General features: G+C 42.5%; 2 protein-coding genes across 3 annotated transcripts; one reads left to right on the top strand and one right to left on the bottom strand.

The window, feature by feature from the left end:
* The first annotated feature begins 1,529 nt into the window (after window positions 1-1,529).
* On the top strand, window positions 1,530-9,809 carry SCRG1 (stimulator of chondrogenesis 1). Of its 2 annotated transcripts, XM_015276237.4 has the most exons (3): window positions 1,530-1,611; window positions 5,734-5,996; window positions 7,329-9,809. In XM_015276237.4, exons 2-3 carry the CDS (start codon window positions 5,761-5,763, stop codon window positions 7,381-7,383), a joined length of 291 nt encoding a protein of 96 aa, XP_015131723.1. In that variant the 5' UTR covers window positions 1,530-1,611; window positions 5,734-5,760; the 3' UTR covers window positions 7,384-9,809.
* A 686-nt stretch (window positions 9,810-10,495) lies between these two features.
* SAP30 (Sin3A associated protein 30) lies at window positions 10,496-16,731 on the bottom strand. The gene is made up of 4 exons (XM_015276542.4): window positions 16,170-16,731; window positions 15,306-15,428; window positions 12,898-12,996; window positions 10,496-10,830 (listed from the first exon to the last, which is right to left on the bottom strand). Exons 1-4 carry the CDS (start codon window positions 16,467-16,469, stop codon window positions 10,708-10,710), a joined length of 645 nt encoding a protein of 214 aa, XP_015132028.2. The 5' UTR covers window positions 16,470-16,731; the 3' UTR covers window positions 10,496-10,707.
* Window positions 16,732-22,788: the final 6,057 nt, after the last annotated feature.

The raw sequence follows: 22,788 nt of genomic DNA, 5'->3' as shown, positions 1-22,788 counted from the left end.
GTCAATGTAGCCTTTGGTTGCATCTCACCCCCATCTCACCTAAAACCTTTGCTTCTTCCAAATCTCAAATTTACTTCCCAGCTTCTATACTGAAGAAGCACCACAAGGGAGAAAATTTCCTCCTGTTTCTGAATGTTCGCAGTGACTGGAGACATCAAACATGGACCTACAGAGCAGGGACAGGGAGAAGCACCAATGCACCATCAAAACAGTATTTTTGTTAGATCAGTCTCTTCTCAAAGCAAAGCAGAATGTTTTCAGAAGAATGATCTTCCCGCTCACTCCATTTTATAAACAAAGTGACCCCTCCTCAGACTGCTTACCTGCTGCTCAGGGAGGACCCTCCCAGGAACTGAGACACTGCCACTTCACAGAGGCATTATAATAATCTCATTTAGAGGATGAACAGCAAGGGCTAGGATCCACACTGGAAAAGAATTCCTGTAGAAAACCAGAGCAAGGCATCTTGTCATCCTGAAAAGGCAAAGGCATCCTGCAGAGGTACAAGCACACATCCTGCTCCCTTCTGCAGCATGGAGGGAAATGCCCTGCTGGTTGTGCTCCCAACAGAGGGCACATGCAGGTGTAACAGCTGCAAGCATCACAGCATCAAGAAGTTAAATTGTAAATTGGAGCAGCTGAGCAGAGGTACCTATTCACACTCCTAACAAACCCCTGCAGTGGAAGCAGCCCAACAGATATAGAACTACAGGTCCTTACAAAGAAATGGAAGAACCAAAATGATGCACTAGATACTAGAAAATGTAAAAAACTAAGGATCAAAATCTAAGGTACAATTGTACTTCCCTATCCACGTGAGGAAATAGAGACAGGATGACCCAAACAAAAGAGGGACCCAAACTGCAAAAGAAATGTAAGGACATTGACCAAGTGCCAGAGTTTACCCCAGAGATTGTTTCCTCATTAATACATTATGCTTCAGATCTATTCAAGGACCATTTTGTGTGTTTTTATCACACCAGATTACTTGAATAGTTAAATTAGTCTAAAATAACTTCCCCTGAAAACTGTTCAGTGTAACCCTTTACCTCTTGATTAAACATTAGCCAGTGATGAATTCAGTGCATGGGGTCATATCGAAGGCCATACAAGAATCTGGTTAAAACAATTACAGTTCTCCATTCTTTCAGTCTCGAAAAACAGAATCTCAGAGGCAGGGGTTACACAAGCCTGCTGGCTGGCTGCATGCCCTGCTCAGCGCAGCCCTGCTCGGGTGGCACAGAAGGGCACGTATTCCACAGGGCACTTTCGCCACTCATTCTGAGTGTTGTGGTTTGCTCTCTGAGGACACATCTCGCCATCAGGTCCTGGATAGACTAAGTGCTTCCTGCTGGAAGGGATGCACTCTCTGTTCTTTCCCTCATCAAGGTTGGCAGTGTCTGAAAGAGGCAGTTCTTGAAGCCCATCCTCTGCCCCTCTCTGGAGCAGGGAGCGTGTCACTCACAGGCAGAAGCCAGGCCAGACAAAAGGCTGTTTGTCCAGCACCTCCATCAGCCCTCCCTCTGCTCATCCCCTCCAGCTCTAGCTCTGTGTACATCTGAAAAGATACAGCTGCTAAGAAAGTGAAAAGGAGTGAAGCAGAAGAAAAAGGTATGTCTAGTTCCTGCAATTATCCTTGTGCACATGTTCTTCTGGTGCTAGTTACAGGCTGCAGAATTAGGAATATATGTGGGAACATACAGAAGATGATTTGGGAAAATCAGATACACTGTAGGCAAAAGATGTTAGTTGAGACAGATGCGTGGATATGATCCAATTAAAGATCCTTCTTTCCTATCTTGCCCTTCTTCAAGGTTGGATGTTAGATATTAACATCCGAAGCCATTAAATGTGCTATATTGCCTTCCTGTACTCAATATTATTGCAAAGATGGTAAATGCAGAGAGGTGCGCTCACAACAAATTGCTGACTTTAAAAGAACTAAATAGATTTTAATGAGAACTCAATTTCTGGAAAGAATCATGGTATTGATGGGAATTACAAAGCAGCAATTCACCAAATTCATCCTCAGTGGAATAGCTGCTGTCCTCACAATGCACCAACTGTTCAGGCAAAACAGATTTGAATACTTTATGGAAGAAAGTTCTTTATAATAATATCAGTTATGCAGTTCTTGTGTAATGATTTCTTGCAAATGCACTAATAAGTCTACCTATAATGCACTAACACTGAAATATTCAGTGTTCTGCTCTTTACAGAACCTTGAAGCCAGGAATTGCAGGTGTTTCTGAAAGATAACCTGACAAATAACAAATGATTAAAGGGAATTTAATTCTGAGTGGGCATTTTTAGCTCTTGAACTCCATGCACATTGAGAGTGTGATGCCTACATATAACACATATAGAAAACAACATTCGCTTCACTTTTTAAGGCACAATTAGCCAGCTTGCTAACCCAGCACATCACTGGACTGACTGGAAAAGATCATACACCACGTCAGTATCAGATGAGGGCATTGTTCATTTTTAGGATTAGGCAACTGGAGATGCACAGAAAAGCATAACAACTCTGAAAAGTACAGTTAAGAGTCAACAATTTTAAACACGCATATTTTCCTAAACCTGAAGGATCTCCTAGATACAGCAAGACATATATTTTTGTGCCATTCCTCCATTTTCCCTGCTTCTTTCTCCTACTGCTTGCACCAGAGCTCCCCAGCAGTATCACAGGGACTTCAAAGCGCATCACCATCCTCATTAAATATTACCCTTTAATTCACAGATCTGGATGCTGAAACTTGTTTTTTGTTTGTTTGTTTGGTCTTATTCTGACTGTGAGATGGTGCCAAATTGCTTGGCAGGACAACCCGGATGCTCTCCACTGAAAGAGCAGGGATAGCAGTAATTCCTGAATCACACCACATAATCTCCAACAAAATGGTTTCCTCCATGCAAAATTCTAACAGTCGTTCAAAGCGTTTGTTTGCCCAGCTGAACGTCTTCCCTGAACTTTACTTACGCTGTATCAAAGTAACCAGGGAGTTAATTCCTTAAAATGGATTTCTGCAACTGCCAGGAGCTCATTTTAAATATTTGTAGATGGCTTAACTCCTCTGTTAGAATTGGAAGTGATACGGTCTTGATAGAGCAGTCTGGTCAGGCTTAGCGTGGCTGGCATTGCAGCTTTTTCAGAAGGCTTTACATAAATGTAACACAGTTTGCTGGCAATGATTCTGTGGGTCACTTTGGAGATCGGATTTGTTCAAATTTCCCTGATTTGTTTTACAAGAGAAGACTGTTTCCATGCTAAGCAAAGGCAGATAAGGTCTTTGACATACATTTTGATACAAATATGCACTTTCTAGCTCTGTTTACCTAAGAAATCAAGTGATATTTCATCACTGAGGTTTGGAAGAATTTGCAGCAGTTTGTCAGAAAACATAAGATTCTGCATCTGCAAGGTCTGCTGGGTTTATCACCACTGACCCTGTTCAGGGAACTGCTGAAACACTCCAGGTCCTTAGCAATATTTCACCTGCAAGCAGGCATCATTCTTCTACAGTAAAGGAGCAATCTTTTGAAGAAAGTTCTTCTAACTGAAAGTTTCCTTTCAGTTACTAACCACACAGAAACAGGAAGCATTCAGGAAAAAAAATGATTTTAATAAAGTACTGTTCTGAAAAGCAGCAGTACTGAGTAGGCAAGATGCATAACCAGCCTGTGAGCGAAGCTGTCTATCCACAGCTCACTGGCACATGACTTTGCTAATACCACTTTTGGCAGCCATCCATATCGAGTCTCAATGATGCACTACAGCAACATCTTGCTGTACTCCAAAGTGAATACTGAGTTATCCTCAACTGCAGATCACGATTCTTGAATCCAGCAATTTGACAGCCTGCAGAAAATCTGTCAGTTTTCGGGACAGAATGTGTTCCTACTAATTTAGAGCAGATTGGCAGCTGGCAACAGATTGAAATGAACACTCCAGCTAAACTCCATGTAGGGAAAACTCATCCAAATTAAGCACAAAAAACGCATACAAGATATTATGAATGCCTCATCCTCAGGGGAGCAACTCGCAGAATAATCCAACCACAGAACACAAAGGCAAAAACCTCATCTGTTTCCTAAATTTCTCTCGCATGGAACGTTCCTTCCATTAAATACTTACATAATGAAGTTCAATTATTTGAACAGAAAAATGTTAAACTGTATTCCTCAACACTGATGTTTATCAAGGTACAGCACAAACTTCTTTGAGCATTACTCATCTCTGAGCAGCACCCTCATAACTGCAGTATTTCTACTACAGAACAAAGTTATTATTATAACAATGCAGTTTCTTTACTTGCGTCCAAAAAATAACATCAGACAAAGTTAGAACAATTTTTACTTTATTAGAGAAGTGGTTTTGAGGCCTAAAACTAATAAAGACAGTGCGTTATTCAATACCGCACTCTAAGGCAATTTGAAAATAGATCCCCAAGGCTCCATTACCAGTAGTTTATAGGAGCCTCCTACTCAAAAGTTCATGTACAAGTTCACAGAAACTAGAAGGAACTGTTCAATTAATTTTGTTCCTACGACGGAAGTCTGAAAATACACAAGAGTTTATTTTCATTGTAGTCGTATTCCTTAACGTATTAGCCAATTTTTAACACTTTACTGGGTTAGTGATGCTAAAAAAAAAAAAAGATTGCACAAAATCTTACGGAAAATATAATTCAAGAGCATCAAAGCGTAACACTTGATCCTTAATGTGAATTCAAATTACCAGATTTTCTAAGTTGTATCCAGCTTGCCATTCATCGGCTGAAGAAACAATATCAGCAAGATAGCTATGGTAGTTAAGTACATTAATGTATATGTTTAATAGATTATTGCTTGTTTTTCAAGGGTGACTCAAGTGTTCCACCAAATAACACAAGCAAGAATCAATTATCTGAGTGATCTCTATGCCTGTCATGCCCAATTTTTTTCTTATCTAGATAAAAGCTATGGCACGTGAAGTTGGCATTTGCTCAGAGGGTGTTTTGTTGCTAATTATCATAGAATCATAGAATCACTAAGGTTGGAAAAGACCCACAGGATCATCCAGTCCAACCATTCGCCCATCACCAATGGTTCTTGCTAAACCATGTCCCTCAACGCAACATCCAAATGCTCTTTATATGTCCAGGTTAGTTTAGAATACCCTATCCAGTATGCACGTGTGACAGCCCAGAAGTAGTCTGCAGTGGCAGCATAAAGGGATCAACTAAGTGCCAATGGAATGAAAGACAACAAAATCTTTCTAGATGTTATCATAGTTAGAACTAGGAATGCTCGTATTTTTTTATGGGGAAACATACTATTAATGTTAAGTTAGTGACACATTTCAACATTCTCAACCAGCCAAAATCACCTGGAAAGCAATGAGACTCACGTTCTCCCTGCCTTGGTAGCCAGCAATGTGCTCACTCACATCACTGAGCGAACACAGCCAACTCAGAGCAATTTTCTCAAGGTGAGAGGGCAAGTAACAACAAAATTGCCAGAAAAAAGGAGCCTCAGTTCCTAGCGATGGGATTCCTGTGATTGTACAGAAAGCAATGAATATCAATTCCATGGCAATCTTATTTACCTCCTAGGAGAAAACACTCTCCAACACAGAGGCTCAAGCCTCCGGAAGTTCACAGGAAAGACAGAAAAATTTAAGATAGAAAGCAGATTGGGGAAAGAGATCTATCCAACAGCTGTGTCCATGTCACATACCTCATTTCTATTTAGCACTGCTGCACAGGAAACTTTCCAAAAATGAAGATGCTCTTGGTTCTGCTTCTGCTGAGTGCCCTCCTGGGTGTCCACACAGTGCCCTCCCGGCGGCCCTCATGCTACAAGAGGATCCTGCACAACCACAGCTGCCACAGCATCCCCGAAGGCATGGCGAGCCTCCGGCGAGTTGATGAGAGCCTGCAGGATCACTTTTGGGAAGGGGAAGGCTGCGAGACCATCTGTTACTGCAACTTCAAGGAACTGCTCTGCTGTCCAAAGTAAGATTCATAGAATCATAGAATGGCCTGGGTTGAAAAGGACCACAATGATCATCTAGTTTCAACCCCCCTGCCATGGGCAGGGTTGCCAACAACTAGACCAGGCTGCCCAGAGCCACATCCAGCCTGGCCTTGAATGCCTCCAAGGATGGGGCATCCACAGCCTCCTTGGGCAACCTGTTCCAGTGCGTCACCACCCTCTGTGTGAAAAACTTCTTCCTACTATCCAACCTAAACCTCCCCTGTCTCAGTTTAAAACCATTCCCCCTTGTCCTATCAAAAATTACACTCACGCATAGAAACTTGGGGGTTTCTGTGCAGCCACTCATATTTCCATCATTTCACAGTTTCCACTGCTGGAATAAGGTGCCATTTTAGAGAAGTGCATCTCTTCAGGTGGCTTGAAACTGTATCAAGATGTATCTGACTACCTGACACACTGGCAGTTTTCAATGTTTGTTTTTCAGAGCCTCACCCGGGACATGCTCAGCACACTTCGCAAACCTGCACGTCCCAGCAGAGGGGAATTTGGCATTTAAATTATCCAATTTATGACTCTTCTGCCAGCAACTTCGATCTAAACTCAGTCTGAGAACTACAGATCCTTACATAGGATAGGATAAAAGATGTGCATCTTTTCCCAGGAAATTTAGATAAAAACATCAACACTTGACAACTTACTAATACTTCAGGACATTCTAATGTGATAGCATTACACAGACAAGCAGAAATGACTTTCTACACGAGCTCCTCTTGCCCAACGTTCTGGAGCTCCCTAAAATCCAAAAGGCAAATTATTTGTTTCACCAGACACCGTGCCCTCCCTGTGAGCACACTTTACGTTTCCAGCTTTAACCACAGAGCTTTGAACAGCTCCAGAAAGCCTCTTACTTGGATGCAAATACATAAAGAGGTCTTTCTTCACTCATCTAGAGGTACAGAATATCTACTCTGTTGGCCTGCCCATAGAACTAATTGCACTAAATAGCATGTGTACACACACCAGAGTTCTTTGTTTTTATAATATCATATATTTGATAAAGTTTACCCTCCCAAAGCTACAATACCATGCTAGAACTCTGGCACACCGGTCAGTCCATGAAAGTTTTGCCAATGTTTCTGAACCAGGCCAGCAGAGGAAAAAATATACAGTGTCTTCATACAGACCTGCAGCTGCTTTTGCATTGCTGGAAGGGCATCCCCTAAACACAGTGATCACACATACAACCTAGCAAAAATTGAAAAAAGAAACAACCAAAAACAACCCTGGAAATGCATAGCATGTTAAAGTTATTGCATGTTATAGTTATTTAAATATCTAATATCTTTCAGGGAGATTTTCTTTGGACCGAAGATATCTTTTGTGATCCCCTGTAACAGTGAGTGATCAACACATCAAGTCTGCCACTGAGGACAACTGACATCATTCTACAATCACAAAATAGGCTTTCAAGGGAAAAAACAAAGCCAGCAACAGCCAAAACAAAATAAACCTCCTCTCTAAGCACACTGTAGAAACTATCTTTCTGCTGGAGAAAAATTTCCTTTCTACGCTTTGTGGAATATGTAAGAAGTTCTCCTTTTGGATATGGTAGCTGCCTTAATTAGCTCCATAAGGATGTGAAAGACCGTACCTGCTCGTAATGGTCCCAGTATTCATCCCCTAGCAATATATATACATGCATATATATCCTTTAAATAACCACAACATTCTCAACTAATTTTCAAAAAGGGACATCAAGGTTAAGCCTTCACATGGCTAAGAGTGACTCCTGCCAGAATCCACTGCAGTGCAGCTTCCTATTGTTTTATTGCTGCTTTACAGATAGCATTGCTTTAAGTCGATGCTAGTCAGTATCTGGCAGTTCTGCACACAGCCTCCCACTTCTATTTGGATGTCTTCAAAAAACAAAACCCACTAAATTACATTACTCATATTTGAAAATTTCACTGGAAAAGTCAAAATTCATATTAATAGCACTAAGGTACATGTAAGTGATAATTATGTCTAACTCGTTCATTGCATCAGAAATCTTGAAGTGTTTAGCACTGAGCTTTTAAAACACCATAACAGCAGTGATAGAGTACATATATATTCAGAAAGACTTAGAAAGAGGATGGGACAGTAACACAGAACGTGCAGTACAAAGCTAACTGTGTTCTGCCCCTTGAACTAGTGCATTGCTCACCTAGGGACATGGTTAGTGGGTATGGTGGGATGGGTTGATGGTTGGACTAGATGATCTTAGAGGTCTTTTCCAACTTTAATGATTGTATGATAATAACCTTAAAACACTACGCTGTGAAAACAGCTACCACCAGCACACCGAACTTCTTTCTATGAAATACCACAAAGACTGTTTTACTTCATCTGTTAGTAAATAACACTTGGATATGCGTAGTGGTAGGTTAATTATACATAACCAATAATAAGAGTTTCAAGTAAATCCATATTTACTATTTTTGCCAAGTAATTTTTAGACTCTTGAAACAAACAGCTTGTATCATCAGGCTTTTAAAGTCTGGTTCATATAATTATTCCCAAGTCATTTGGGCTTCCAACAGAATAATCAATTAAGGAGGATGAAAGGGGGGGGGGAATCTGGCAACTCACTGTCAAAATTACCAAACTCAGTGTTCTGCCAAGAAAACATATGGTATCCACTCTTGTGCAAAGTCCCCTGTAAGCTTCTAGTAGCATTGAAGACATGTAGTTTCTGTGGGTTGTGCCATCTAGTTTTTGTTAATCAGGTAGTGTGTATCTGCCATTCATTCCAGAGCAACAGCAACAAAAATTAAGGTAGATGCACAGCTGGGTAGTAAAGCCAGTAGATGATCTCAGTTACTTCCCTTTCACCACTATCGACGTAGGAAAATACATAATCTGATGGAAAAAACGTTTTGCCACTTTCCACGCACAGCAGTGTAGGGCCACAGACCTATTTCCAATATAAGCTCGTTTTTGTTTCTCTTCTCACTCTCCTTCCCTCCAGAAAAACTTTCTATGGGCCCTTCCAGACCTATACAGGAACATCCACCCCTGTTCTCCATCCTGTAATAAAGAAAAAGCCTTTATCCTTCAGGTGTTCAATTCAGCACTGGGTTCCCTGGCTGTCTCTCCAAATAATGCTATGAAGATAACAAACGTAACTTGTGCAAAAAGATCCTTCATTAACAACTTTACAGTCATTGCCATGAAATGAGTACTGAAACATCTTTCCAAAGGAATATCAACTTTACCCCTGACCAGCTTGATATCACTAACCAGCTTGAACTTCAGCCAACACTGCAAAACTCCAATGTGGAAAGATATGACACTGTGAGTGAAAGAAATTAGGGTACTTATAGCTCCTTGAGAAGGAAGCCAGTTTGAGTTTTGGGTTTATTATTCGGTTTTAAGCAACAGAGTGCCACAGGTCAAAGAGCAAAATGGAGCATCTTGGTTGCAGTGATGTCTTTCAAAAAAACTTCACAAGGTTAATACCAGCAGATCAGATCACAGAAATACAGCTTGCTCATTTTTCCCCACATTTTAAAAGGAGCTTTGGAAAATCTGCTAAGGTCAGAAGTTGCAATGAATGCTAACTGAATAAACTAAAGCTGTGTTTTCCTCTTCTTTAAGCTGCTTCTCCTTCTGCCTTTTCTTCAGCCAATGCACACAGCTTAAAGCAAAAAGAAATCGCGTTTCACGTACCACATGTTTAGATTAATATAAAGCTAACAATGAAAATACAAGAAATCATACATAACACTGTCTTTAACATCACAGACTTTACTAAGATATCAAATTAAAATAATATTTTGCTCGTGTTACTTTTAGTGTGTTGTTTTTAAACAAGTCTGAGTTAATGCATGCAATGAACAAGAAACAGCATGTCTAATAGAAGATACCATATCAACCCAGCACAAGCTCAGTCTGCCATTCTCCAATTAAGGTTTTAGCAGCAGTCTATGTGAGATGACTGGGAAAAGCCAGCAGCTGAAGCATTTCTTCCCAAGCAGAAGGACTTCTCAGCACAGTGAGCTGCAGCAGCCTTTTCATCCATACTCATAATTTTGAAATTCAAGAACTGCTTTTTTAATTTCTTTTCTTTTCCCATTTTAACATAAGAGCAGGAAGGCCTCAGTGCTTGGAAGCACACGTATCAGCAATGACAAGATGAACAAACAAATGAGAAAAGCCCACATAAATTCTTGTTTCCAAAGAGGAAAATGGGAATGTTACCAGTCATTTCTGCCCAGCTAATAACTGCGAGTGTCAGCTAAAGCCTTTTACCTCAAGAAAAAGAGCCTACTGCAAAGTTGACCATAATGCAGGGTTTTTTTTTGTTTGTTTTGGTTTTTTTCAAGACAGCATTGCATCACGAGAACTTGAAGTACATTCATTAATGTATCCTTGGTACACCTTAATTGAAAAATATTTTTTATATCATTACAGAAGTAGTCAAAGCTTAATTATTAAGTACAAGTAACTCACTGAATAAGTTAGACACACCCACTTGAGCAACAATATCAGTAATATTTATTTAAAATAGTTTGTGAGGAAATTTGTTTCATAAGAGATGGTTTTCAAACAAATCATCAAGGTTATGAAAAAATAAAACAGAGAAACTCTCTGGGGAGAAAAAGTTACAAAGAAAGCTTTTGCATATCAACAAAAACCCTCAGTCTTTTGATTTGCGGCCTGAGTCTCAGTCCCAATTTTTGCTGCCTAATGAACACCACTATCCATCTTTAGATCTGGTTTGTTCTTGTCATTCTTGACCGAGTAGATGAAATACGCTAAGGTGTCCTTTTCATTCACTGGAATTGTCCTAAAATGGCAGCCAATGATCTACAAAGGAAGAATGCAAGGAAATTAAACACTTACATGCAGAAACTGAAAATTCACATTTATGTAACTACATTAAAAGCTTGATCAAGCAACTTAGGATAAAGGCAACCCTGCCTCCCTTCAAAAGTCTTTAGCAGTCGTATGTAAGGTATGAAAGGAACTGTTTCATTGAGAACTCTGAAATACAGCACAGTACCCTAATTTCTCAAGTAAAATGCCCAGAAAACTATCAGAAAAGAAAAGGATACTTCTATGCTTGTTGGGAGAAATATTACAGCTGCGCAGTCACTCCTTGAATACAGAACATGTAACATCTATAGACTATCATGGACCTACGGCACGCAAATGAGGCTACTGCTCATTACTCAGGCTGAAGGGGGTCTGTATCAAGTTGTGTACAAAAACAAGGAAGACTCAAATACAGGAATTTTTAAGAATGAGCACTGAAGATTTAGCTTTTTGAAACAGGGTTGTCAATGACAAAAACTCACTATGCTGTATATGCTAAATATGTCAGCTTCTACAGTTACTAAAGCTGAAGTTTGAAGTTTTTGCTCCTTCAGCACAATGGACTGCCAGTTTTATAAGGAAATACTCAGATGCACTGTCTGCCCCAGCCTGTTCTCCAGCTTTTTGCAGAATACTTTTTTTGAACTAGAATTAGCAAGAGGAAGTGAGAAATTGAGACTACTCATCAATCTACCACACAGCACAAGTACAAATACTTGATATAGTTAGCAAATTAGAAAGCTTTCCAAAACACACTTTGCTTAAAAAAAAAAAAGATAACAAAACAGAGACTGTTTGACAGAGCCCTTTAAATTGGACTTGTAAGTAACAGCTAGCAGAAAATCCCCTGTACATTCAGACAAGTAACAAGAAATCACATGCACTGTAAATGACAGTAAATTCTGCATCTACAGCTCACAAGGACCTTTAGGTCAGTCAAAAAAAGCACATGACAGAAGCTTTGCCTGTTCACATGGAGCAGCACATGAAGCATAAGCTAAAGCAAGCATCTCATGAGATGTACCTAAATATATATATATATATATATATATACACCCTTAGAAATGCCAGTTTTACAGAACAAAAATTTTTGTGCTTTTTCAAATCAGTCCTGCTAATTCCAGAACAGGATGTCTCCATGCATCAACTCACACACTAAAAAAGAAGAATTATTTAAAATTCTTAGTTGTAGAAGCAGCAGCATTGTACTTCTACAGCTTAGCCCTGGAGAGATCTCATGCATTTAATAACCTTGGCTATAATCTGTGCTAATTAGTAGAGAGATCAACAAAATGTCTGCACTGAACTACAGCTGAGCATTACAGCACAAAAATGAAAAGGTGGCAGCTATCCCTCCCTGCTGAAATGATCACCACCACTGTCATTATTTGTGCCCTTGCAGTGCAAAAGAATTACTTTAAAACTGCACTCCCATACAGAAGAGGCGCATAGAGCTGTACTCACAAACAGCTTAAGTACTTTTAGAAATATTGATAATAAAAAAAGAATTTCATAAACTTCTATTTAGTAATAACAGATCCCCAGTTTTTAACAGAGATTAATGATCAGTAGAAGACTATTTTTCAGGTTTCTGAACTTCCTATATATGAACAGATGCCCATATTTATCAGTTTCTTGAAGCCAAGCCTAAATCTTATTAGAACTTCACTGCTACCTCTCAATTTCTAGTTATCATCAGCAGGATACTTAAGCTGAAGGTGTAGCTGATGCACAGGTCATAAATCCATGGTTCTATGATATTCAAAGATGCACGGGTCACCTTACTGTTCAACTCACTGTTCTCAAGCAGCACACACTCCTTCTGAAAGTTAAGAGTCCCTTCTCTGGAAAGAGCTCTTACTTATGATTTACTTGGCTCAGGAGCTGTGGCAGTGAAGGAAGCCAGATAAGCAGCTCCTTTTTGCTCTCATAAAACCCAGATTATATATGCACTTCATGCAAGGATCACATTGTGCAGGGAAAAAAAAAAAAAAAAGCAACAGAACGCATGCCATGGCAAATTGCATTTTCTATTATGGAATAAACACTCATACATACTTCAACAAGCTGTGCTTTGTTAAGTCCCGGTCTGGTCTGTAGCTTGAAGTGTCTTTTGTACCTTCGAAGTGTGTTCACTTGTAACTGATATAAATCAACCTAAAAGAAAAGGAAGAAAGGGGAAGAAAGCAACCTAATGTATAATTGATAAGGTTTCCCTCATCATCCTGGAAACTTGCACACACACAGCCATAGACTGTCAGCTCAGTAGAGCTCATTTTGACAGAAAACAAAACTCCACTCCACACCTTCCAGGAGAAAGAAAAACATTTCATTTCAGTTTCAGAGCAATTTATTGTTAGAGTATGGCTCTTCCTCCTGTTAGCAGCAGACAATATTTGGAACTTAAAGTATTATAAAAGAAAAACAGAAATGATTATTGTTGTCACTTGCTCCCCATTTTGAGCATGATAACACAAAGCACGGTAACAAAACTCACAACATCTATGAAGATGCTGATTCAAAAGGAGGTCTCTGCATTTCAATTTCAGCTATGAAGTCTTTCACAAGTTACGTGCAAGATAATAGCAGCATAGCTGCACCATGAGACAGCATGCATTAGAACCAAGAAAAAGTCTAGAATGGGAAGGTTTTTGGCTTGAGGTGGGAGAGAAAAAAAAAAAGCTGGTCTTGGTCTCCAAGAATATCCCTGCTCCAATAAGCACAACAGAGGAGTTATGTACACAGGCATAGTCGCCCAAAACTATTTTTCAGTGTGAGCTGACAGTTCACAGCATTGCACAAGCTCCTCTCAGGGATATAAATACACAGTCTCAACCCAGTACTCGCTCAGTTTTTAATCCCATGAACTCAGATCAACAGCCACTTCTCCCAGCAACAGCTTACCCTCCCACCTCCTTGACAGTGTAAAAGAAAGTTTAATCAGAAGACTGAGGAGGAAAGGAAGCTAAGAAAGCAGGTTGAACAAGAAATTCTGTTAGGTCAGCTGAAGCTACGGCAGCATTCTCCAAACTTCCTGTATTAAAGACCGGTTAAGGCATTAGCTTCTATTTTAAAGTCATCTAGTAGCCTCAACTGTGCAATATTTAAGGCAACAACAGTGCCAGTGCACTCCTGGTGACCTGGCCAGACTTGATACAACCCTGCCTTACATGTTAGAGAATGGGCATGCCCTCATACTCAAGACAGCAGCACTGTGGAAGTCACTGCCTCTTGGCACAAATCATTCCTAACATCTACTGCTGGAAACTGGAAGGCCCTACAAGTGGTCAGCAGTAAACTGGACAGCAATTCAAAATCAAGGTGGTCACGGGCTGGTGGGCATCTAAGGCACAGAGCTCTACACAGGAAGTGCATGCTGCTGTTGCCCCAACAGCTAGCTGAAACCCTCCAGAAGTACTTACTTTCCTGCATTACTACCACTGAAAATTCACTTCTTTTCTTCTGTTCTGGATATCTATCAGTTGTGTCATACTTTATTATTCTGTCTGAGCAAATAAACAGGCAAAAGCTGCAGTTACTGCTCTGCCAGACAGCTACCTTAAGCCACACAGAACAGCAGGTTTAGAGAGCTTTCAGAGATGCCATCCAATTTTTTTAGCTGACAAAAAGCACAGCCCAGCATCAAACTACTTCCAATCTCCTAAAATCCTCTTAGTCAGAGCCTTCAGGCTTGAGCCATGTGCCTCCAGGCAGAGATTCCTGCATGAAGTTTCATCACTTACATTGCTGATGTTGACCGTAAGGATAAATTAACACTTCTCAAGCACTTTCTGATGAACGCTGGAAAAACCTCTTGGTGGAGGCCAGGTAGGCTCTGCTCACAATGAACACACAGACTGTAGCAGAAATAATCCAGCACACGCGTAGGAAGAAGAAAGCTTTAAGTGCATTCACATTATACCATGAAAAAAGTTTGAAAGTAGTTCACTTCCAAAATGGGTGGTGTTTCACTGGCCTACAGCAGAGAAGGCAAGCAGAAACGCCTTCTTATCTCAGTTCCTTTTCAGCAAAACTGCCTGAGCATCTCTGCCCCAACAAGGACTAAAACCAAAGAGCTCTCATTGAGAAACTTTCAGCTACTCTACTAGCGTGGTAACTACAGGTACCATCTGCAACACATTTCACACGGAAGGAAACGATTGGAGGGATGTGGCAGAGAAGCATTTACAGCCCAGGTCCGGCGTGCCCTGTCAACCCTTACAAAGACTGATTTTGTTAATACGTAGCAAAACAACTTCTAGCAGGCTCCTGGAGCCAAAACCGTAAGGAAAGATCGAAACAGCAGTTGTCTGAGATCCTGCACGTTTAATACAGAAAACGCACTGTAAAGTTCAGTTCGCTTTTGTCACATTAAAAGCTGAGCGAATCAGGAGCCATCCCTAAAAGCAGGCAAAGCAGCGGGTAAGAACAGACTTAACGTAACTATTAGAAAAACTGTTGGCTACCTCTGGAGTGTCGATGTCTTGCACTGGTGAGTCACCATCGTCATCACTGCCTTTTCTCTTCCTTCTATTTCTCACGCTCTGAATTAAGTTTTTGTGGAAGTCACAGATATAAAGGTGTCTCGCCTACAAGAGTAAGACCGCATCTTTCAATCAAACCCATGCAAGCTCCTCCCAGCCTGGCGGTACAGAGGCATCTACGGAGACATTCTTTCAGCAGCCTCGCTCACGCGGAGCGAGGTGGGGAAGCTCTCCTGCCGGATTCCGCTGCACGGAGGCATTGTTATGCCGCGCGTTACCTCCACCGACTCGGCCGGAGGAGGGGGAAGCGCGGCTACCGGCTGACTCGGAGGGAACGGCGCGCAGCGGGGACACGCGCGCACGCAGCCCTCCCTCCGACCGCTCGCCGCAACTCGCGGATCGGCAAACAAACGCGCGCAAAAACCCGAAAAGCCCACGGAAGGCGGGCAGCCTCCGGCACGTCCCGCGGGAGGCAAAACGCCACCTCCTCCCGCTCCGCACGGCTTTACCTCCGCAAGGTCAAGCAACGCGCGGGCCGCTCCCCCCCACGCCCCAGCTCCCCTGCGCGGGGCCGCACCGTGCGGCGGCACCGAGCCCTCCCCGCCCGGAGCCCCGCGCCCACGGCCGCCGGGCGGGGCACCGACGGCGCGGGGCTCGGGGCGGGACGGGGCGGCGGCAGCGCTGCGGGCAGGGCTAACCGCGGCGCGCTCCGGGGAAGGAGGCACCGGGAAACGGCGCTTCCCCGCCGCCAACAGCAACGACAAAAAAACGCAAACAAAAGAAAACACTCCAAAAAAGAACTTTAAAAGCCGCCCCCCGAGCCGAGCCCGCCGCCGTAAGACTTACGCTCTTGTCCAGCTCGATCTTCACCTTCTTCTGGGAGATGCTCTTCTGGATCCTCTTGCTGAAGCTGGCGTTGCCGGCGGCGCGGCCGCACCGCTCGCCCTCCTCCCGCAGGCAGCACAGCTGCCCGGCCCCGGGGCCGCCCGCCCCGGCCGCGCCCGCCGAGCCCGCGGCTCCCGCAGCCAGCCCCGGGGGCGCCAGCCCCGCCGGCACCTCCGACACGGAGCCCGCACCGCTCACCGCGGCTGCGGCGGCGGGGTCGGCCCCGCGCTGGGGCAGCTCCTCGGGGGCGAAGCCGTTCATGCCCCGCGGCGGGCTGGCGGGAAGCTCTGCAAGCGCCGCCACCGCTTCCCCCTGGCGAGGGGAGTTGGGCCCGGAGGGCTCTCCGGCCGCGCTCAGCCCGGACTGCGAGGCTCGCCCACCTCGGGAGGACGCGCAGAGCGACGGGCGCCCGAGCTCCGAGCCCCACGGCTACCGGCGCGCTGGCGGCGCCCTACGGGCCGCCCCACTTCCTCCTTCCCCCTCTGTCCTGTGGAGACTCTTCAGCTGTTTCCTATGCAACAACAGCAACCTGCCCGCCGCCCCGCCCCGTCGCACCGCGCGTGCTCGCAGCCGCGCCGCGGGGCGCACCGGGAAACGCAGTTCCTCCCGCCGCCTTCTGCTGCGAGCGGCGACTCGGGGGAACTACGGCTCCCGAGGTGCGCGGCGGAGGGAGCGCTCCGCTCGGCCCCAGCCGCGCTGGAGGGGCGCGGGGTGCAGCTCCGTGCCGCGGCTCCGCCCGCCCCCCGCCGCCAGGAGGCCGGACCGCGCTGGGGCGGTGGCGGCTCGGGCTGGCTGGTAAGAGGCCGCCCTCGCTCCTCCCCGGCGGCGCGGCCGTTGGGATTTGAAATGCGGGCGTTCGGCGGGGCCGTGCCGACACCGGAGGCGGGAAGCGGCCTCTGAGGCTTCGCGGCGCGCCCGGCTCGAACGCTGGCGAGATTGAGAAAAGCGAGAGTTTCGAGCTCTAAGAAAGCTACACAAGAGCCGCGTTAACGCAAAACCTTTAATAGCTCAGCCGCTGCGGTGACGGAGGGGCCGGCCCTGACCTATTTTCGTCCGAGTGCGTTCGGAGCGCAAAAAGAAGGCTTTGCGTTCCTTTTGAACCCTTAAATTCGCGAGCAGGCATCCGGGCTGCCTGCGCTCCGAGCGCCGTGAGGTAACCACGGAAATATGTGGCCGTATCCATTACTGTACGCTCGTGGAATCAGAAGAGTAACCGGGAGGTCAGCGAGCGATTTGAGGAGACGCAGATCCCTGTAAGCCGAAGAACTGCCTGAGCCAGGGAACGCGATTATGCCGCAGTTTGGGTTTGTGCTGCAGATGGCTTTTTAATCTGATTGCATAACCTGGCATTAGAGAACAAGGGTAGGTCCCGCTTACGCTCCCGGCAGTTGCGAATGAAGGATACAGCAAATGGAGTTAGGCTGAGCATACAGTAACAGACAGCAGTTCCGCACAAGGGCACGTTTTGTGATTAAAGGGAGGAACTGGATAAGAGCTGGAAAAAATATCAAACCCTCCTTTGTTATCAGCCCAACTGAAGGCTGAGCGAAGCATCTGGGTTTCATTCCACACCCAGCCACTGTGTAATCTCAGAAAACAGACGTTTAACTCACTGCTAATGCTGCTTGTGATTCGACCCTTTCAAAAGTTATAATGATGTTAATAATAATAAAACAAACAAACAAAAACACACAGCAATAGGAGGCCTTACCTAAAGAAGATATAGGAAGTATATGCTTGGAACATTGAGAGAAGCATGAAACTTCCAGGAGGTTTCCAGCAGAAATCAGGGTCATGAGTAGCAATTTCTAACACACTGTGCCTTTTGAGATCCATATCATTTCTAAAGATGGTTTTGGCCTTACAGCGAGCATAAAATACACAATCTCTGTTATGTTTGCTGTGATCTGTTAAAATGTAGAGACTACTTCTATGTCTCAGATATGTTCCTGATCCTCTTTGTATGGTTTGTGAGCATCTAAAAGCCTGATTTCAGCTGCGCTTGCCAATATGTTAATTCCTAAGCTGAATTTCAATAGAGCAGTATCATAGTTTCACGATTAGATCACGATAAGGCTGCAGCGGGGCTGAGAAACACAGTTCTGCTTCTGCTGTAAGCTGCTCACTTTCACACCTGTGCCCTGTCTTTCTTTGTGCCTGTAAAAGCATTTATAACGCTCTATGGCAAACTGGGTTGGGTTACAACTAGACCAGGGAAAAGAAAAACAGTTAGGTTAAACTCCCATCTGCTTTACTGCTCAGTTGTATGATCATGTCCTAGAAGAGAGGAAGGTCTGATGGAGGGCAGGACTGTGAATGATTCAGGAACAGGGAAGGAACATCTCCTTTGGTAGGAATGCCTAAAAGCTACTTTGTCTTGAAAAAAGTGCCCAGATTCACACCTTACTGAACTTTCTGGCACCAAAGAGGACCAGGCACAGGTGGAAGCTGAGCAGCTTACACAATTTGAGATGCCATATGTCCCAGGTCGTGTTAGCTTTTGACTGATGTGACGTGTAATTTGAGAGGGAAGAATGATAACTAGACACATCACCTTGAATATATTGCAAGCACGCTGTAAATGTGTTACAAGTAATCTTGGAAAGGAAATGTCATTCATGACTGCATATACACCTTCACATGATAAGGTTCTGTTGGGGCTGACTACTCCCTTCCCCATTAGGTACCATTCATCTGAAGTCTAAGAGTACTTTAGTGCACTTATGTTCAGCACCTCAGATTATCCTGTTAGCAAATACAACACTGAGAAGAATGATTAGTGCAATTTTTAACAGTAAATGTACATTTTAATTGTTTCAGACTGTAACTGTTTCAATTAAAAATAGATTTCCTTAATTTGCTATAGATATTCTACAATATTCCCTGATGTTTTTGATGAAAGAGCAAACAACCAAATCAACAGGAAGTCTCTGCCTGTGTCACAAATCATGGAAGCAGTTGATATGTTGCATTTTAAGTACTTTATTGGCTGAGATCTATTTCTCACTGTAAACATGATAAAGAACAGTGAGCCAATCTCTTCTTCCTTAGCAGAAACAAAGTTCTATCCTTTTATCATGCTCTCCAGTCTCAAATGTTTGATCCTCTCCCACTCCAGCACCCACTAACTGCTGCTGCCTCCCATTTATTGTCCAGCTGTTTAAACATAAAGCTGAAAACACAGGAACATTAAGATTTACCTGCAAGCTTTTTATCCTGTGCGGATACTTAATCGGGTAACAAAATCTCTATTAGCACACACAGAGTTAGTTTACAGTAGGAGAACTAATTAAGATGATAAGAGAGGAAATCCTACTTTTAACCAAAAAAATTAAATTAGTGTAAAATTGTTATTTTCAGGTCTTTGAGTCATCCTGTTGAAGCCAACATTTCTTTTGTTTTTTAAAGCATTTCAGCTTGCAAAATGAAAATTAAGAGTATAGAAGAGTTTATGTAACACGTGCTTTTATTAGATTTAAAGCAGTAAATAGGGTCCAAAAATAAACATTGTATTTTAAGAATAATCTAGGTGTTACAGGATTAAAACTGATAAGCCTGTGTACTGTAAAAGCTTTGAAGATCTGTAATACATGCCCCTTCACAGTTTGTACCAACTCACTTTTGCAGTAAGCAAAGGACCTTCTTTTAAAAGGCTTCATTTTCACGTGCAAAAAAAATGCATAAACATTGGTTCAGAAACGTTGGTTCTTTGCTGAATATACATGGCAGATATTTGTTGTGGGACTTAAATGTTGAAATACACTTTACAAACAAAAAGTGTGTGTCGTATTTGAATGCATCTTAAGTGAGATGTTTAAAATACAGCTGTGTGTGAGCACAGAGCCCACCTCCAGCTTTGTACTGAGGTATGTATTAGCTTTCAGTAATCCTTCTTCTCACAAGCTCCCATTCAGGCAACTTAAAGGAGTACATCCGTTTGTTTCAGAGCCACTGTTGCACTGATCATTTGTCCATCCAGGCTGCTTTAACATTTCATTTCACATTGTATGAGATTGTAGTCAGAAATAAACCCAGCAAGAACTAACAGTAGTGCTTTTCTACAATGTAACACAGTAACCAGGGGCGTCCAGCAAAAACTATCACTCCCAGAGGCTTTGTTTAACAGTATAATAGAAAATTAGCTATGAATAATAGATCCGACATTTGTGTATGACTTAAGAGTTATTTGTTAATCCCTTGAAAGGAAAGAAAAAGCTGGGTCAGCTTTTTATGTTGACAGCAAAAGAAACTCAAATATTTACAGCGAGTTTTTGTGGTCTCTCTTGATAATACAAAAACAAAGCATACAGTCCTCGTTATCATCTTACATTCTGAGAAGCACCATTTCCTAGTGATATAAACTTAGATTTGCCATGGTCTTTAGTCATTTTTACTTTGAATAATGCATATCTTTGTAGTTTTGTTTTGGGTTCTAGAAACTACAGCGCTCCTTTACACTACCATGATCTCTTCTGATTTGGGTTCTTTTTATACAAGAGAAAATGGAAAGCCTCTATCCCATCGTAATGTCCTCATCTTGGCAGCACAGCTGTAAGCATCCTTAGGTCTGACTACACACTTCAAGTCAGCAGCAGCTACAAAGCGCTCCTTGGGAACAGGTGAACACTTCCTCCACCTAAATCTACAGTGTGTAATTTAAGAGTTCTTCAGAGGATGATCATCTGGACTCAGTCAGTAGAAATGGAGTAGATTCTAATACTAGTATGGATACTTTCATAAAAATAAAATGAATGAAATTATGTTTAAATGTCTTCCTGACCTCTTGTACAGTTCACTCCGTTTAAAAGATAAAGGCTTATACTCCAACTAACTCAAAGTATAATTACAGTTTTGAACTAAAATTGTTTTTTTTTCTTGTGTGATTGAAAACCAACCCTTAATAGAAAAATATGGGGAAAAGATCTGACAAAAAGTTTTGCACAATTTCTCACAGACAAAAGACCAATAGGCAGAAGTTCTTATTGTAGTTGCAAAGTACACAGGGTACTGTGTTTCTCACATTTGTACAGTACTTACAGTCATCAGTCATTCAATATGTAGCAGTTGATCAAAAGCATTGCTTCTTCCTTAGAAATCACCAGGTTGTGATTTTTCTGCTTCATCTTTCATGCTCCAATCCTTTACTTAGAAGATGATGTTAGTCTCAGCTTTCACAGTCATAAAGCTTCCGGCCTTACAGTTGCAAAGATAAGTTTGAAATAGTCAAGAACACTTTCTGAAATAAAACAAACAAAAATACAACATAACCACAAAGAAAAGGTGACTCTCACCCTTTAGTTTCAACAGTATGATGTTTAAACAGATATAATGAGGTTTAAGGGCTCTATCTACGTGTTTGGTTGTTAATATTTATTGATAACCAGAGGTGAGACCCGATTCTGCTGCAACTACTATCCATAGGCATGAAAAAAGCCTTACTTCTCTCCACAAGTGACTCTTTGAGCAGACTTCTGCATGATCTTGTAATTGATGTCAGAATTAGTCAGAGTAATACTACAACTCTTTACCTCTTAAGCGACTTTCTGTGATTATCTACGTTCATAGTTATATTATCAACGTCTGTTCCAAAATGAATCATACCTTTACATATTTTTCTTTGTAATGCTGGAAAAGTTGCAAGGTGGGTTTTATGCTTTTAATTTTTGTATACATTATGATAATTGAAACAGAAATGCTAATTATTAATATAAAATGTAATGACAAAAACTGCACAGCAATCAAGCTAATGAACTGCAGCATGTTTGATCGAGCAGTAATCAGTCTTGCACCAGAATGGATTCTCTCAAAGGTTTATACCAAAGTTGAGTATATGAAGGAAAGCATGGTAAGCAAAATCCCATCAGGAGACTACTCTTAAAAGAGTACTTTTGTCCTGAACCAATTAATTAATTGATGTAGATGGACTCACAACGGTATTCCCTTGGCCAAAAGTGATTTTCATACCAGGATGTACTTCACATGACCAAAACTTCGGACTCATTGAAGTTAATTCGTGTTTCCCTACTACTTTGACACAAGGCCAATGACCAACAAGGAATCGGGCTGTTTGCAGCCACTTCTCTCTATTGGCTGCAGGAGACAGATGAATGCAGATTCCTCCTTCCTCCTGTGGCCTGTGGTATACATCTCTGTCAACTCCCTGTATTCTTTTGTTTCCTAAAAGATTTAAGAACAGCAATTACGTAGAAAACGACTTCTGCTGTCCCATTCAGTTTACTTTCAAGTTTCTTGCGCTCAGAAGCAAATAGTGTTTCTGAATGGAAAAGGTATAAACAAAACGTTCTGTAGAAGCTTCAGCATTTGTAAACCATCAGCAGTTGCCACGTGCTTCTTTTTGGCAGCATGAGCATTAGTGGCTACTCTCACACAGGTGCTTTGACTACTCAGGAGCTGGACTGGGATGAGAGCCTCTCCAAATCTGTTTCCTGGATGTCACACCTCAAGGGCCAGACACAATCCAGCCCTTTGTCTCCCTATTTGAAGTAAAAATACCCTGGAACTAATGTCCTCCAAATGATGCAACATTTGCTTGCAGTAATTACATTTTACTTAAGCCTTG

The sequence above is a fragment of the Gallus gallus genome, chromosome 4, assembly GCF_016699485.2.
Source record: "Gallus gallus isolate bGalGal1 chromosome 4, bGalGal1.mat.broiler.GRCg7b, whole genome shotgun sequence".
Classification (NCBI taxonomy): domain Eukaryota; kingdom Metazoa; phylum Chordata; class Aves; order Galliformes; family Phasianidae; genus Gallus; species Gallus gallus.
Note: the sequence above shows the minus strand (reverse complement) of the source record. Positions and strands in the feature narration are given on the sequence as shown.

Excerpts from the sequence above, each read along its gene's own strand:
- SAP30 (XM_015276542.4), bottom strand. The coding sequence starts at position 16,469 with ATGAACGGCTTCGCCCCCGAGGAGCTGCCCCAGCGCGGGGCCGACCCC. Across the intron at positions 15,429-16,169 it reads AGATCGAGCTGGACAAGAGC|GCGAGACACCTTTATATCTG; the intron begins GTAAGTCTTACG and ends TTACTCTTGTAG. Across the intron at positions 10,831-12,897 it reads ACAAAGCACAGCTTGTTGAA|ATCATTGGCTGCCATTTTAG; the intron begins GTATGTATGAGT and ends CTTCCTTTGTAG.
- SCRG1 (XM_015276237.4), top strand. The coding sequence starts at position 5,761 with ATGAAGATGCTCTTGGTTCTGCTTCTGCTGAGTGCCCTCCTGGGTGTC. Across the intron at positions 5,997-7,328 it reads GAACTGCTCTGCTGTCCAAA|GGAGATTTTCTTTGGACCGA; the intron begins GTAAGATTCATA and ends AATATCTTTCAG.